The sequence below is a fragment of the Gadus chalcogrammus genome, chromosome 6 (assembly GCF_026213295.1).
Source record: "Gadus chalcogrammus isolate NIFS_2021 chromosome 6, NIFS_Gcha_1.0, whole genome shotgun sequence".
Lineage (NCBI taxonomy): Eukaryota > Metazoa > Chordata > Actinopteri > Gadiformes > Gadidae > Gadus > Gadus chalcogrammus.
Genome location: NC_079417.1, coordinates 2369713 through 2386634, shown reverse-complemented (window position 1 = coordinate 2386634; position 16922 = coordinate 2369713). Strand labels below are relative to the sequence as shown.

Here is a 16922-nt window from a genome sequence, read left to right as displayed (position 1 = left end):
TGTTACCAGCATTCATAATGTTGATCAGCAGAGAAATAGTCCGCCCAAGACGTTGACGTCGTCGCTTAGCACCCGACAGCGCTTGGGTTGATAGTGATATCCCGCTTATAACAAGTTACCGGACTACGTGCGGAGTAGTTTGGTCTGGCTTTGCGAGACTACGTGCGGAGTGATACCAAAGGCAAAAAGTAATTTTGTTTACCTTGACAGCGGTCCTTATTCATTGGCAACGGTCAATTATCCAAAAATAATTGACCGCCGGAAGTTGTGAAGTGCCCATGCAAGTGAACGGAACGTTGAAAAGACCCGTGTAATAAGTAAGGGATAATGCCCGACGAGGTGTCCATTATCAGGAATTAATGGACGACGTGGAGGCGTGAACCGTCCGACGCGAAGTCATGTATTTGCGAATACACCAGAACTAGGAACTCATTACTGAACTTCAGTTTTCCTTTTATTTGTGCTGCCATTTTGTGTCTTCCCATTTGGCCGTCTTTTGTGCTCCTAACGGCTAACTGTCCCATGTGAAGGGATCCCTCTTCTGTGTTTCTTCTCAAGGTTCAGGAAGAGGTTTTCCTTGTCCATTAGTGGTCTTAGGGTGATGGTGTATTGTGTAACACGGGGCCCTTGATAATCCTCAGGCCCGAAGGGAGAAGGGAATGCTGTTAGAAGACTTAATATCCGGTTTGGTTTGAAAACCATTAGAGCCGAACGATGTTGTGTTGACTTTGTCGTGTGCTTGTTAGTTGTGCGGCCGTGTTTACCTCTGGAACAGGTTTTCCCTTGAACAAACACACTCTGCCAGTGTGGTGCCCGGTGTCATATTCAAATCATAGGTATCCAGAGGATGAGTGTCAGTAGTGGATGTTTTTTACTGTTTAAGGCGTAGTCATGTGTTCAAATCGACTTGAGAGTTGTCGTCATTTCTCTATCAGAGTTTGCGTCTAAGGCAGATGAGATATTTAGATGCAAAAAGCACACAATACTGTTGACAATAAGTGGTCATATATATTTGTAATAAAAATACGAACAAAGATACATCACAACATTTCACCAGGGGGTCAAGTAAAACAGGCCCAAACCAAACTACAGACAACACGGAAACGGAATGTGAAACCAGATTACGTCACATGAAACACCCAGTTCAGACCAAAGATTCACCTTGCAACGGCTTGCAACGAGACGGTTTTAGAACGTCGCAGGGCCGGTGTGAACGGGTCGTTGCAAGCCGTTGCAAGGCGTCGCAAGGAGTTGCAAGGTTTTAGAACGCGGCGATTTAACTATTTCTCTTCAGCCAATCACAGCACAGAACAACTTGTATGTCACGGCCTTACTCCGTCCCGGTACCGTACTGTCCACTCCAGCATACAAATATCCGAAGATGGCAGACTTCTGGTCCGAGGAGAGGGAGGAGAATTTAATTCGCTTGCTGGAGGAGCAACCTGTCCTTTACGACGTTGGCATGTTGTTGCTCATTTGTGTCTGTGTGTGTCTGTCTGTCTGTCTGTCGGTGCGTGCTTGTGCTATGTGCGTGCGTGCGTGTGTGTGTGTGTGTGTGTGTGTGTGTGTGTGTGTGTGTGTGTATGTGTGTGTGTGTGTGCGCGTGCGTGCGTGGCTGCGTGCGTGCGTGCGTGTGTGTTACGAGGCCCTCACTGTCATGGTATGATCCCAGAACACAGGTTCTCCTTTAGACTTCGGTTCCACTGAGCAGCTGTGACAGACCGATTCCCCCAAACCGGCGGTCGCCATGGCTACCACTAGACCCCCCCACCACCCCCCTCCCCCCGACCCAGATCACTTGAGGTGTTGGGTAGGGATCAGATGTCCAGATGAGAGCGGGAAATCGCTGTTGCGGAGATAATGAATATAAATAAACGTGTTGATCGCGCTTAAACTTTCCCAGCATGCTCAGGACGAAAGGTAGTGTCCGGGTGGTTGCCATGGTAACCTCAGAGGAGTGGAGGGGGGGGGGGGGGGGGGGGGGGGGTCGCTGCCCGCAGTGTCAGTGCGTGCCATTATCCCTCTCTCTCTCTCTCTCTCTCTCTCTCTCTCCCACTCCACTTTCCCTGACAATCCCTCTGTCTCTCTATCATGTTCCTCTGTCTGTCTTTATCGGCTCACACTTGCACAGAAAGAGAGAGAGAGAGAGAGAGAGAGAGAGTGAGAGAGAGAGAGAGAGAGAGAGAGGGATACAGAGCTGGAGAGAGGGAGAGAGAGATAAAGAGGTAAAGAGAGAGAGGGATAAAGAGGTAAGAAGAAGGAGAGTGAGAGGGAGGGAGGGAGGGAGAGAGAGAGAGCTAGAGGTCTTACTAAAGTAGAGAGAGAGGGGGAGAGAGAGAAAGCCCCCATACAGGTGCCCCTGTATGGGGGGTGTAGGATGTTATCTGTCTCGTGCCCCCCCCGCCCCCCCCCCCATCCCTGGAGTGGGCTCAGTGGAATGCTCCCCGAAGATGGAGGAGTTCCAAAAGGGGGAGTGACGACAGAGGGAGCGAGAGACAGCACCAGAGAGAGAGAGAGCTAGAGAGAGTGTGGGAAAAGGGGGGGGGGGGGGGGGAGAGAGTATATATACATCCCAAAGAGCCTGGTGCTCTAACACACAGCTGGACTACTGGCTGCTGGACTCAACTCCATTGGATATTTTGCCAGAAAGCCGGTGAGTTTGTACCTGATTCTACTATTTACGCTTGTCAATTTCCCTAAATTATTCAAATTTATCTAGGATTCTCTTGGATTTATGAGGGTTTTTTTCTCCTGTTTTTTTGATGGCCTTGCGTGGGAACTGCCTATGCTCGGGGAAATGTGAGACTCTCATTTGAATAATGGTTGCCTATCTACTGTTAACTTGGTGACATAGCACAATGAGAACTGTTTGAGGCAAACATAAAGCAGGGATATGGAGAGTAGATGTTCTGTAGCTCAGGGTTGTCTGCTGTTGTCTGGGAGTGCTCTAAAGGTTGTTTTCTACTTTAATGTGGTCAATAATTAGTCATTAGAGTACACGGTAAAGCCGGCTGCTTTTGGTGAAAGTTGTGCATTTGTAATTTGAGGAATTTGAACAGCAAAGTCCAGGTTTTCTTACATGCGTAGTTGAGCAAGTGCCATGAAGGGACTCGCCTTTTTCTTTCTCACTTGAGGACCTCTTTAATCTGGTCAAACGGTGAAGAACAACCGTTTTTTGGCCCAGGGAAGATATTTCCAAGACAAAACCAAGATAATTTCCCAGTAAGTATTGTATTTTGTATTATTGTGTTTTTATTTCATTTTTCCAATTACAATGCCCACCTCCAAAAGCGGCCAAAAATGTGTTCTGCTGTAAAAGTCTATCCTCCATTTTAAGATCACTTTGCCTCGTCTCGTTCCAATCGCCCGGCTCATGCAAGATTGTGAAAGAAAATACAGTGTAGTAGTTTTGTGATCGAACAAGCCGGATCTGATCAGTGATCAGCCCTCATGCAGTCATGTAAAAAGACACCATTGATTTCCTCACACTGCACCAATTACTGGTCCACCCATTAAGACATACCAGTAGTGAAGCAAAAAAAAGGGGCCTTCTAACACATCGGTATTGTTACGCTACGCACAACTAAACACCAAGTTGTGTCTGCCAACTCTCATCGTGAATTTGATGATAGACGGGTGGGCTGGTGCCTATAATGACAGAGGACGTATGTTTCCTATTCCAGAACAAGTGTAGCACTGGTGGTGGTGTTGGGGGAGGGGGTGTTGGTGGTGGCGGCGGCGGCGGTGGCCTCCACCCAGATATGGGTGTGCCGTTCCTCCTCTCCCTGAACTGGCAGACGGATCCTCATGGAAGGATATCCGTGTGCTATCATCACTGTGGTGTGTGTTTTGGCCTTTTGAGTGTGACATCATCGGTGTGAATGACCCACATCCCCCTAAACGTGTTTGCTGTGTTTGCTTTCGGGTTCCTTAACACAAATCCCAATAAGCGCCGCGGGGTGCTGTGTTGCGTAACGAGCGCAGTGCTTGTCGAAGCCCAGAGCGCACACATCGAAGCCGGTCTGATGTTTGCTTTCATTGTTCCTGACGCAAAGGTCGGTCGTGCCGGCTGGTGCGTCTACCTGGGCGGACTGCGTGCGTCGGAGGAGGAGCGAAGGGACGCTCAGCTGGGAGTCTGTGTGTCACGGACAATGAGCGTCCCAGGGTGTGGCCTGTAACTGTAGAAGTGCAAGTTCAGACAAGACTCAATCTGTCAGGAAGTTGTGTTTGAGAGTTAACTGTCATGTGAAAATGTCTGGCACCAAGCACTGGAGGCACGGGGCTGTTGTTGCTGTTGTTGTTGTTGTTGTTGTTGTTGTTTTGAACGGCGGGACAATGACATCAATCAATCAACATGATGACGATGAGTTTGAGATTTGATTTGATTGTGTGTTCCCTCCCCCTGTAGGCTCCAGCGTTGTCTCTGGCTGCTGTGGAGAAGAACCAGTGTGATTCAGGAGTAGATTGTCGTGCGACTGAGGCTCCCAGGATGACCACCTCTGGGGTGGATTGGCTGTTTAAGAACAAGGACAAGGTGGAGCGAGCGGTGGAGTTCATGGGCAAGGGTTGTGAGGTCCTGGCCTCCACCGTGGGCCAGCTCCACCCCATCCTGGAGGCCGTGTTCATGACCTCCGCCGAGATCCTCAGCAACCCCGAGGGCAAGGAGGCCCGCTACCTGACAGAGCAGTTTGAGCAGGTCAACCTGAAGCTGGAGGGGCTGCAGGCCGAGCAGGAGCAGATCGCCCGCGAGGGCGTGAGATCATCCATGAACAAGCAGAACTTCGATCGCGAGGCCCAGATGCTCAGCCAGTACGAGAAGTTCCAGGAGTTCATCAACGCCAAGCCCAAGTTCAAAGCCAAGAAGAAGGAGAAGTTCCTCAGCCACTACGAGAACACCGACAGGGACCTCAACCTGGACGCCCTCTACAACGCCGTCATAGGCAAGGACAGCATGCTGGATAAAGTGCTCTACGTCGAGGCCAGAGGCCGGCGGGCGGTGGAGGGATTCTGCGCGAGCCTCAAGAAGCTCTTTGTCGTGGGGATCTTTGCCGTCATGGGCTACGCCGCCCTGAAGGAGGGCGAGATCGACCAGGAGATGCTGAAGAAGTGGCAGGACCGCATGGAGAGGGTAAAGATCCTGATGAAGGCGGCCGTGGACGACTGCACCCAGAACTTTGCCGAGCAGGCCAAAGCCGACACGGAGGACGAGCTCCGGGACAAGACGGGCAGCCTGAGCGGGGACTTCATCAAGCCCATCCTGGCGTCCCTGGTGAAGAAGTACGACTGGGTGAGCTGGTCCGTCCGCGTGCTGCGGGCCGAGGAGTGGTTCCTGTACGACTGGATAGTGGGCAAGAAGTTCAGCGGCTGGGCCGGAGGGGAGAACTATTTCGAGGCGTCGACCAAGAACAAGTTCATGGTGGAGGTGTCCTTCTGCGTGGAGCCGGTGATCCTCGACCAGACCCACATCCGGAAGGCCATCGAGGGCCAGAGGATGAAGAAAAACATGGTGGACGTGGCCGCCACTCTGAGCGGGAACGTTCCGGACTGTCTGGTGCACGCCGTCCACCCTCGGAAGGATGTGGTGGAGAACAACAACTTCAAGCCTGAGTGCTACTACTTTGTCAAACACGAAAGTGCCTACATCTGCATTCACCCCCTGTAGCTTCACACCAGGCCCCTCTGGGTCTCTCACTGCCAATTTGTCTTGAGAAAAGAAAAGCTTCAAATTCAATTATTCATTATTTTTTTGTACAATGGGTGTCTTTATTCAAACGTCGATGATGTTGAAAATTTGCCTTCTCTGGGATAGGAGATTTATGTCAGTTATTTCTTTGTGGGCCAATCTTTGGGGTGTTAATATCTAGCTTTGAACACATGCAACTCTTTATCAATATGTCCTTTGCACATATAAACAAAATAACGAATGAATGGGGATCCATTTCATCTGCCAAAATCAAGAGATACTATATGACTATCTGTGTTTTATTTTCATTGCAATAAATGTAAAACATTGAATGTGTCGGTGATTATCTTTCTTTGGCTCCTGGGTTCATAAAATGCAAGCCTCAACCAGTAGACGTCTCGAAATGACCCAGTCCTACTTATTTACAATGTAATGACACATTTAGACTCACTTATTGATGTGAATAACATCCGCTCTCGCCAGAGAGGAGCACCAGCGCCAGGACGCTCTCGCCAGAGAAGAACACCTGCAACAAGAAGCCCGTGGTGACAAAGAGCGTCGGGAGCGTCAAGCCCAGGCTACCGCAGAGGCACTACAACGGGTGGCCACACAGAACCTAGAACTCGCTAAGCTAGCTCTCTCTCGCCAACCAGAGTGCACTATCACCGGCCCGATATCACGAACACCCACCAATGCTAGCCCCCCTAATCCAAGCAGGAGGGATTCATTTATCATTTTAATATTTTTTCTATTGAAATACAGTGATTGTTGCTTTATTAGTATCAATAAAATCTATTAGTTGTAATTTGCTAATTTTATAGATTATACAGCCTATTTGGTTTGTTAAATGTCATTAAGACTAATAAAATACATTATGTACAAAGTTCTTAGTTAATGAGTAGTTTATAATATAATTTATAATATTTGAAACAACTGTAAAAAGTGAAAATTCAAATGCCATCGTGGCACAAGCGGAAGTGACCCTAGCTCTGTAATCTGTATGGTGGCAGTTCAATTCTCTCCTCTGCCATTTTTATTTTTGCTCTTTTGATCAAACTTATTGACGCAATCGGCCTCTTTCATAGGTATGATTTTGTAGAAGTATACGACGTAATGACGGGCTGCGAAGCCTGCCTGGTTTGCTGGATGCATGTACGTTTTTATTATACTAAAGCCCGTATATTTATTCTGTTCAATGAGATGGTAACTGATAACATAGGCTTTTGGTTGTGAAAGCAGCCATTTACAGCTGCTTTGGTAGCAGCCATGGTGACTATGGTCAGCCTACCAGAGCCAGCAGCCAGCCGCAGTAGCGGCCAGCCGTCCGTCGCAGCCACTTTTGCCTAAAAGAGCAAAAAAATTCTCTGATTGTGGAGAGAATTTAACCTCTTGATTATTGTCCAAGCGTCACAACCACTTGTACCACTATAGAGGTTGTTTCCTGGCACGTTACTTGATAAATATATAAACTAAACAAATTGGGTATACATTATTTGAATACACCGCAAATTACAAAGTTTTAAACTGTACTTCATTAAAAAAGTATTAAAATAAGATTAGCTATACAGAGCTGTAGGTAGCTATCGCCAGAGATCATGGCCAGTGTTTCCCATAGGCCTACCCAATGTGAGGTCGGTGCGCGGGTACACTTATAAACAGCTGATTCGCCCTCTCCTCCTCTTAACGCGCCTATCAAAGGAAAACCCGAAGCAGCGGGTTATTTGGCACAGAGAAGACGATTGGCGACTGCTTTACCAAAGTTTAGTATGATATAGACCTACTGTGCTCAAAAACCCCTGCCCAAAATTATTGTTAACTCAGAAGAGAAAGCTATCCCTTATGAACTCAACGTTATACATCCCGCACCCTAAATCAGCATAGATAACGTTGGTAACCCAGTAAACGATGCGATTAATATGAAATGCGGTTATAGTTGAGATAGGCTACGGTATTAGACTGGGTACCCCCAGCCCGCTCTGCCGGCGATTTGAATTCGCGATTCCCGATCCGCTTTTACTGGAGGGAATCACCAAGCAGGCTTTTCACCCTGCGGCTAGCAGCGCAGTGTAGCCCTTGCACATCAGTGCATGTTCATGAGTGCGGTTACTGCCTATAGATTTTTTTTTGCTTCGACATGAAAGGGCTTATTTTTCTACTTCCCAAAACGAAACAATTTATTTACAATGTACTTGTAACCAGCATTCATAATGTTGATCAGCAGAGAAATAGTCCGCCCAAGACGTTGACGTCGTCGCTTAGCACCCGACAGCGCTTGGGTTGAAACATATCCCGCTTATTACATTGACAAGTTACCGGACTACGTGCGGAGTGATGCCAAAGGCAAAAAGTCCTTTTGTTGACAGCGGTCATTATTCATCCGTTGCCAATGAATTATCCAAAAATAATTGAACGCCGGAAGTTGTGAAGTGCCCATGCAAGTGAACGGAACGTTGAAAAGACCCGTGTAATAAGTCTTGGCAGTGTTGTACCCCAGTTGGACTCCGGGGGATCTGTGCCCCCCGAATGTAAGATTATATGTTCATCATAACCTGCCGCGACCTTCCGATGCAATGATGGAGGATTTGAAGCCAAACTTGGGGGTGATGGTGTGTCATTCCGCTAAGAATCCAACAGATCGCTGGAATACAGAAAATGATATTTCGAAATATATATTTTTAGATAAAGCAACAAATTGCCAGCTGAAGTTCAGCCGTCAGGCCTTGAAAAAATATTGTCATCGTGATAAATGCATTTTCTGAAATAGTTTTAAAGTTGTGGGGCTCTCTTAGGTTTGCCAAGTACCAAGAAACCATGGCGACCACACGCAGACAGGACTATCGTAGAGTCGGCTCGTCCATCGTGTGTGGACGGAGGCGCTCAGGCAGGAGGCTTGAGGTTGGAACCAGTGGACTTCTATGAGGCTTGTAGTGGACAGTGGACTTCTAAGCGGCTTGTGGAGGAAACCAGTGGACATCTAAGCGGCTTGAGGAGGAGACCAGGGGACCTCCAAGCGGCTGTTGGGTGCTTTCCCTACTGGGTAGGTAAACCGTATTGATCCAAGTCCTTCCTCTGCATTGGTCTCCATCTGTCGGTGTAGGAGGAGTTTTTTTTGCTTTAACGTGAATCTAATGCGGTTTCTCTGTCTGACTGACTTATACAGTTGGATACATAATTCTGTGATCAAATGGTACCGGACCGGAGATTGCCATATTTTCGTTTTTTTTGTTTGAATTATTTTATACCTGACTTTTGTTTATTGTTACTTTTTCGGTTTGTTTCCATAGGTTATTCGTTCTTTTACATTTTCTTTTTTGTATTATTGGTTACTCCACAACAATGGCAGGCAGTTAATTTGTTAGATTTTTGCTTGTACAGCACTTTAGTCCACACTTTGTTTTGCTTTTAAGGTGCTTTGTAAATCGATAACCTCTAAATTAGATCAGGTGGGCTCCGTTCTTAATTGACGTCCCAGAAGGGAAGGCACTGCAGGGTGTTCACCACCAGAGGTCGCTGTCCTCACATTGTAACGAGAGTCTCTGGCTTTATTCCCCACTAATTTATTTTGATCGTGCGCTTCAATATGTCTGTGTGAAAATGAAACGTAATAGTGGACAGGCTTGACGGATCAATTTATCAAAGCCATTTTTAATGTTTCATGATTTATTATGAAGCTTACACGGTTATTTAATTGGTGTTATTTATTATTCGCAAAGTATAAGCATGTATGCAGCTATCTGTAGTTTACATTGTGACAACTCGTAGGCCTAATAGCAGAGTCAAACGGTGTATTGATCCGTTTGCCTCCGACTCTCATCTCCAGATGGAAGGGAGGAAATTAGGACCTGTTGGAAATTCTGGTGCTGACTCAAACAAAAAAAAAATCTGGAAACGTCATTAAGTATCAATTCTCTACCCCCCAAAAAAACTGCACGCAAGCACTAAAAATAACCCGCGGTTATAAAAAATATAAAGCTGGTTTCCAACAGCAGATATCGGCCAATATCAATATTTCCTCGACCAATGAAGGAGAGCTGATCCAGCGTGGCAGAGAGCTGCTGGATCAATCGGAGCCTCCGCTGGTGTCGGCCAATCGCAGCCCAGGGTAATGCTGTTAGCATCGGGCGGCCGTCGACCTGCGCTGCTCTCTGAGGACTGATCTGAGGAACAGAGGAAAACATTTGTTCAGCGACACACCGGCTGCAGTCCAGCAGAGCCCTGAGACACCTCGGTCCTCACACCGCCTGTGGTGTTAACACCACCCAACACCACCCCCTCTACACAACACCAGCACCTCTACACAACACCACCACCTCTACACAACACCACCCCCTCTACACAACACCACCCCCTCTACACAACACCACCACCTCTACACAACACCAGCACCTCTACACAACACCACCCCCTCTACACAACACCACCACCTCTACACAACACCACCACCTCTACACAACACCACCCCCTCTACACAACACCAGCACCTCTACACAACACCACCCCCTCTACACAACACCACCCCCTCTACACAACACCAGCACCTCTACACAACACCACCCCTTCTACACAACACCACCCCCTCTACACAACACCAGCACCTCTACACAACACCACCCCCTCTACACAACACCACCCCCTCTACACAACACCAGCACCTCTACACAACACCAGCACCTCTACACAACACCACCACCTCTACACAACACCAGCACCTCTACACAACACCACCACCTCTACACAACACCACCACCTCTACACAACACCACCACCTCTACACAACACCACCACCTCTACACAACACCAGCACCTCTACACAACACCACCGCCTCTGCACAACACCAGCACCTCTACACAACACCACCCCCTCTACACAACACCACCCCCTCTACACAACACCAGCACCTCTACACAACACCAGCACCTCTACACAACACCACCCCCTCTACACAACACCACCACACACAGCCAACCACACCATACACACCAAACACCACCTCCAACCAACCACACACACCTATCAACACCTCCGTCCATAACCAGACCCCACCAACCCAACAATGTCTCCTCCACCTCCACACCAACTTACACAACATCACCAGACATAGGCCTACACACACACACACACACACACACACACACACACACACACACACACACACGCTCACACCTTCATGAACACACTCATTTGATCCATGGAGCCCTACAGTGGACGACGCCATCACTGAAGACGACAATGTGTGTGAGAGTGTGTATGGCGGTGTGGGTGTGGTTGTGTGTTAGTGTGTTGTGTGTGTGTGTGTGTGTGCGTGTGTGTGTGTGTGTGTGTCTATCTGTCTGAGTGTGTGTGTGTGGGTGTGTGTGTGTCTCTGAGTGTGTGTGCGTGTTTGAGTGCGTGTGTGTGGGTGTGTTTCTCATAGTGTGTGTGCGTGGGTCAGCATGATGCTTCTGTCTCATGTCGTCCTGAATAGCAGTCACCTTGTCCCTCTATCAAAGGTTACTAATAAACCTGAGTTACTGGTAGAGAGTGGGAGGGGGGGAGACAGACGGGAGGAAGGGAGAGAGGGGGGAGGAGGCAGGGAGAGAGGCAGACAGTTCAGTTCGTATTTTATTTTTACCGCAAGGCAAACTCACTTTGCAGCTGAGTATGATCGACATGACAAAGAGATATGTCAAAGGTCGAAATCGGGTAGAAAACAAACGCTCAAACAAATCAAAGCGGTAGGAGCAGTAAGTGTGAGATAAAATGCACGATTCTAATTGGGTTGCAAATGTGTGGCACAGGGTAGGAAGGAGAGTGTCTATCTATTGCACATTGCTCTGGTTCATCTCAGGGGAGGTGAGCTCTCTCCCATGTAGAGGTCGTCAGGATTCCTTCATAGTGACTGTATCTACCTCATGACTGGCTGGCTAAACATATCTTAAAGTCGGTCGGGGGGGTGACGGATTGAGACAAGAAGAGAGTGAGAGACATTTATGGAGAGGGAGAGAGAGAGAGTGGTGAGGGGGAGAGAGTGAGACGGCAGAAATACATCTGGGGCCACAGATGAAGCCCTGACATCATCACGTAGCTCTTCTGTGTTTGGAGGGGAAGTATAATTATGTACTGAAAACAAAAACAGATATAACCCCCTTCTGAAGCATCTCGAAGTCATTGGACTAACACACAATCCCAAGGTGACTAACACACAAACAAACATTCACACACATAATCATATATAAACACACACACGCACGCACGCACACACACACATACACACCTATGCAAACACACACACACACAATAATAATAATTATCTATATTTTGCATATACATCTTCATAAACACGTCAACTGTCCTACGGTCCGGAATATGCAACAACTAGAAAACAGTATCACATCGATCTTGAAAAGTCTTAAAAAGTGTGATTTGGTTTTAGCTCCTGAGTCTTTGGTCGAGATAATCCTCTGTAAGATCTGGTAACTGAGCGGAGAGATGTGGGCGTGCGAGGATGTTTAGCGCAGAAGAGAGAGAGGGAGGGGGAGGGAGGGAGGGAGAGAGGGAGACGTTATCTAACCCGACCGGGGAGGGGTCCAGATGGCATTAGGGAGGGAGGGCAGGGAGGGGCGATCGAGTTAGAGGGAGAAAAAAGCGTGAGAAAGAGGAAATGAGGAGAGGGGGTAATGAGATGAGATGTCCCCGGGGAGAGGTGTCGCCTCGAGCTCACCCGCAGGAAGACATCGTTCTCCTTCTGAGCTGAACGCCCCCCAGAGAGATGCACGTGTGAGAGGGAGGGGTCCCACGCTACGCTACAGCTACGGTGTGAGAGGGAGGGGTCCCACGCTACGCTACAGCTACGGTGTGAGAGGGAGGGGTCCCACGCTACGCTACAGCTACGGTGTGAGAGGGAGGGGTCCCACGCTACGCTACAGCTACGGTGTGAGAGGGAGGGGTCCCACGCTACGCTACAGCTACGGTGTGAGAGGGAGGGGTCCCACGCTACGCTACAGCTACGGTGTGAGAGGGAGGGGTCCCACGCTACGCTACAGCTACGGTGTGAGAGGGAGGGGTCCCACGCTACGCTACAGCTACGGTGTGAGAGGGAGGGGTCCCACGCTACGCTACAGCTACGGTGTGAGAGGGAGGGGTCCCACGCTACGCTACAGCTACGGTGTGAGAGGGAGGGGTCCCACGCTACGCTACAGCTACGGTGTGAGAGGGAGGGGTCCCACGCTACGCTACAGCTACGGTGTGAGAGGGAGGGGTCCCACGCTACGCTACAGCTACGGTGTGAGAGGGAGGGGTCCCACGCTACGCTACAGCTACGGTGTGAGAGGGAGGGGTCCCACGCTACGCTACAGCTACGGTGTGAGAGGGAGGGGTCCCACGCTACGCCACAGCTACGGTGTGAGAGGGAGGGGTCCCACGCTACGCTACAGCTACGGTGTGAGGGGTTGGGGTAGGGGTGATAGGGTAAGAGTGAGACGCTACGCTAAAGCTACGGTGTGAGGGGTTGGGGTAGGGGTGATAGGGTAAGAGTGAGGCGCTACGCTAAAGCTACGGTGTTAGGGGTTGGGTAGGGGTGATAGGGTAAGAGTGAGACGCTACGGTACAGCTACAGTGTTAGGGGTTGGAGTAAGAGTGATAGGGTAAGAGTGAGACGCTACGGTACAGCTACAGTGTTAGGGGTTGGAGTAAGAGTGATAGGGTAAGAGTGAGACGCTACGGTACAGCTACAGTGTTAGGGGTTGGAGTAAGAGTGATAGGGTAAGAGTGAGACGCTACGGTACAGCTACGGTGTGAGGGGTTGGGTAAGAGTGATAGGGTTAGAGTGAGACGCGATGCTAAAGCTAGGGTGTGAGGGGTTAGAGTAAGAGTGATAGGGTAAGAGTGAGACGCGATGCTAAAGCTAGGGTGTTAGGGGTGATAGGGTAAGAGTGAGACGCGATGCTAAAGCTAGGGTGTTAGGGGTTGGGGTAGGAGTGATAGGGTAAGAGTGAGACGCGATGCTAAAGCTAGGGTGTTAGGGGTGATAGGGTAAGAGTGAGACGCGATGCTAAAGCTAGGGTGTTAGGGGTTGGGGTAGGGGTGATAGGGTTAGAGTAAGACGTTAAGGAACAGCTAGGGTGATAGGACTAGAGTTAGATATGAGGTTCAGCTAGGTTGTAAGGGGTTGGGGTAGGGGTGATAGGGTTAGAGTGAGCTTTAGGTGGTATGTTATGGTTGGGTTTGAGGGTTTTAGGGGGAGGTTAGCTTGTTGGTGTGGGGGTTAGACTAGAGCAAAGGAAAGGTTTAGGTGTTATGATTAGGTTGTAGATCTATGGTAATGTCAGGGTACAGTTAGGGTTAGGTGTTAGGATTAGATTAGAGATTGAGATGTTGGGGTAAGGTTAGAGGTGAATTTATTCAGGGTAAGTTGTTGGTTGTCAGGGAAGGGGTTGGGTTAAGGCTTACAGTTATAAATGATGGTCAGGGTTAGTTCAATTTAGGGTTGTATTAATATTTATAATTTGGACTCACAAAAAATATTGATATAATGCCAGCCTCCTGTGACCATCCTGATCATCACAGTTACGTTTAACAATGATATCAGTTTGGCTATAGCTTGGCAGCCATTGATTATGAAATACGGCCTTGGTTTTACTACTGACTGACGCTCATCAACTTGAAGAATCCGGTTGGAGGTTAATCAACAAACATATTATCTGAGAAAAGCCTTCCCTTCAGATTTCTATCAATCTTTTATCATTGTTACTCGGATAAAACTCCTTTGATTGTTACATATTCCTTGGGTGCAGCCATTGTGAAACTTTATGTGATACCAATTGTATTTCATGAACTGAGACCCCCTCCCCGGGATGCTGATTGGTCAACGTTTGGGTCAAGGCTTTCAACAGAATCTCCTGAGAATAACCGAATGTGATCGAGATGAATCACATGGCTAATAAAATGCAAAAACGTAGAAGACACTCACCTATCTCATTCCTGCAGTTATCCTATTCCCATATTCTCTGATTGTGTTGGATACTATTCCAGTTGCTCCAATATTGATTCCACGGTTTGATGGTTCTCAGCCGTCTCAACATTGGATTGCAGTGTTTGCTGAATCCCAAATCATTTCTTTGGGGATCGGACAAGTTTGAACAGTTATACCATGCAGCCCCTTTGAGAACCACTCCCATAACTGAGGCAGCCAGTCAGGCTCTCTGGACTCTCCCCCTCTCTAGTCACATCATTCAGAGCACCCTTCCTCCCGGAGTCCTTGTACGAGTCTGTAACTAGAAGGAGGAGAGTATGAATACTTTTGTTAAATCTACAACGATTAACTATCGTAAGTTTTTGGTGTGGATCAAGAACTACGCTCAGAGTCGTACAGATAAACAGATGCCATCTCTGCTTACAGTAAATTTAGAGCCTGTTCATAATCGACCAGTCAATCCAATCCAGTGGTTGGTCTACTCTCAGACTAATAATAGAAAGTCACTCTGTAAAACCATTAAAGCATTGAACTTGTAATCAATGTATTGGTCTGATCTGCTGAACATGCAAACTATCAGGCCACTCTTCCTTTCTCTCTCTCTGTATCTCTCTGTCGCTCTCTCTCTCCTCCTGTATTCCTCTCTCTTTTCTTATATGTACTCTTATTTAACAAAGCTTGTGCTGATTTGTTTCAAAGCAATCTCCACCTTGTATCTGGATGATTTTAGAGGCCTCTCTATTCCTTGGATTTGTTTGAATAATTGAAAATGATTTAGTTTGTTTTGTAAAACTCAACTCTAAGAAAATCATGTCGGCCTCACAATGAGGTCATCAAGAAAATGGACCACGTGGAATACACGTGGAAAAGAGTGTCTGTGAGGTTGGTAGCGGGTCCAGGGCCAACATGTGGTCTGCAGCTGCTTCGTCTGGAGAAAATAAAGAAGGAACCTCCAGCAATGACTTGGAAGGTAAGTCCCCATTTCTACTGCATGTATATTGATGAACCGCGTTGGATAACTAAAAGCTGTAGAGGAGGACAATAGTACATCAAATTAAAGAAATCGATTTTTATCTAACCCATTTTATGAAGAAACGGAACAGAGTCAAACAAGATGAAACATAATAACGACGTACAGTATGACGTATTAACCTGAATCCGGGCAGCGGTCCCCTCGTCCATTGAGGTTTGGCTGGGTTTGTAGTACGAGCATTGATTGACTCTGAGCTGCATCTCCGATCAATAAGCTGCCCTCCCCGAGGTTGTAAACCCTTATCTGTTTCCTCAGATCCTCCAATGCTGTGCGGGCATCGACCCGTTGTCGCTGTCGGGCTGCGGTGCATACAGATGTGTGGCCTGGGACGGAAAAGGTCAGGGCTCACTTGTGGTAGTGGCGAGACATTAGACCTGGTTCGAGTGTTGTGGTGCCAGATGGCTTTTGGGCGGAGTGGGAGTAATTGACCAAGATGTTTCCCTGATTCCTCATCCACGTGTTCAGACAATGCAGTAGCGTTAAGAAACACCAAACGAAATCACATTAACTCGCGCCATGTATCATTAGCTGCAAACCGTACAATAAACTGTCTTCCAACACCAACACCCAGCGTCCTCGTGTTTGGAGCCATGCACCTCAGAGTCCGCATCTCAACACAAATGTAGTCACATTAATAACTACATTTACTATCAGTTCATTTTAAGCAGTAATTGAGTACAGTGCACACTTAAAGCGGGCATGAAACGGCCTAGTGTTGACGGGTATTGTACAGAATTAAGTCTGTTGGAGTGTTTCCCGAGGATGTTTTTGATGTAAAACGTTTACACGTTAAATTCGAAGAGATTTGCCGTTGGCGATAATGTATGCTCTCGCCGGCTTGCCGCCACACCGCCGCTGCGTCACGGACTGAGTCGTGAGGTTGGTAAGTTGGAAAGTCAGCCCAGGAAGAAGACCTTCACGCTACAACCTCTCACATTCAGCGTGCACATGGCCGAAGACTCCTCCAAAGTTATTTGGAGGAGACAACCAGTGGCTTACACAGTTGAGCCAGTGAGGAGGGAAAGATGAGCCTCAAACTCGCGTTTGTACAGAGGACAAAGCAGAGCCATCCGTTCCCCTCGGTGCGGATGGGGTTGACCACACCACCCGCTGCTCGTGTGGTCTCTGCAATGAGACCGACCGCTCGCGCTTTGATCCGCTGTCAGGAGGCTTGCGTAGACCACTCGCTTCAGGAGTTAGCCTGGCCCGTATTTACCAGACCTGCTATGAAAGGGATGTATTGGCAGTGTCCATG

General features: G+C 48.2%; 1 protein-coding gene across 1 annotated transcript; it reads left to right on the top strand.

Annotated features, from left to right (window-relative positions):
• Positions 1-2557: 2557 nt before the first annotated feature.
• On the top strand, positions 2558-6498 carry LOC130384806 (uncharacterized). The gene is made up of 2 exons (XM_056593158.1): positions 2558-2653; positions 4409-6498. The coding sequence occupies exon 2, from the start codon at positions 4490-4492 to the stop codon at positions 5660-5662; it is 1173 nt and encodes a 390-aa protein (XP_056449133.1). The 5' UTR covers positions 2558-2653; positions 4409-4489; the 3' UTR covers positions 5663-6498.
• Positions 6499-16922: the final 10424 nt, after the last annotated feature.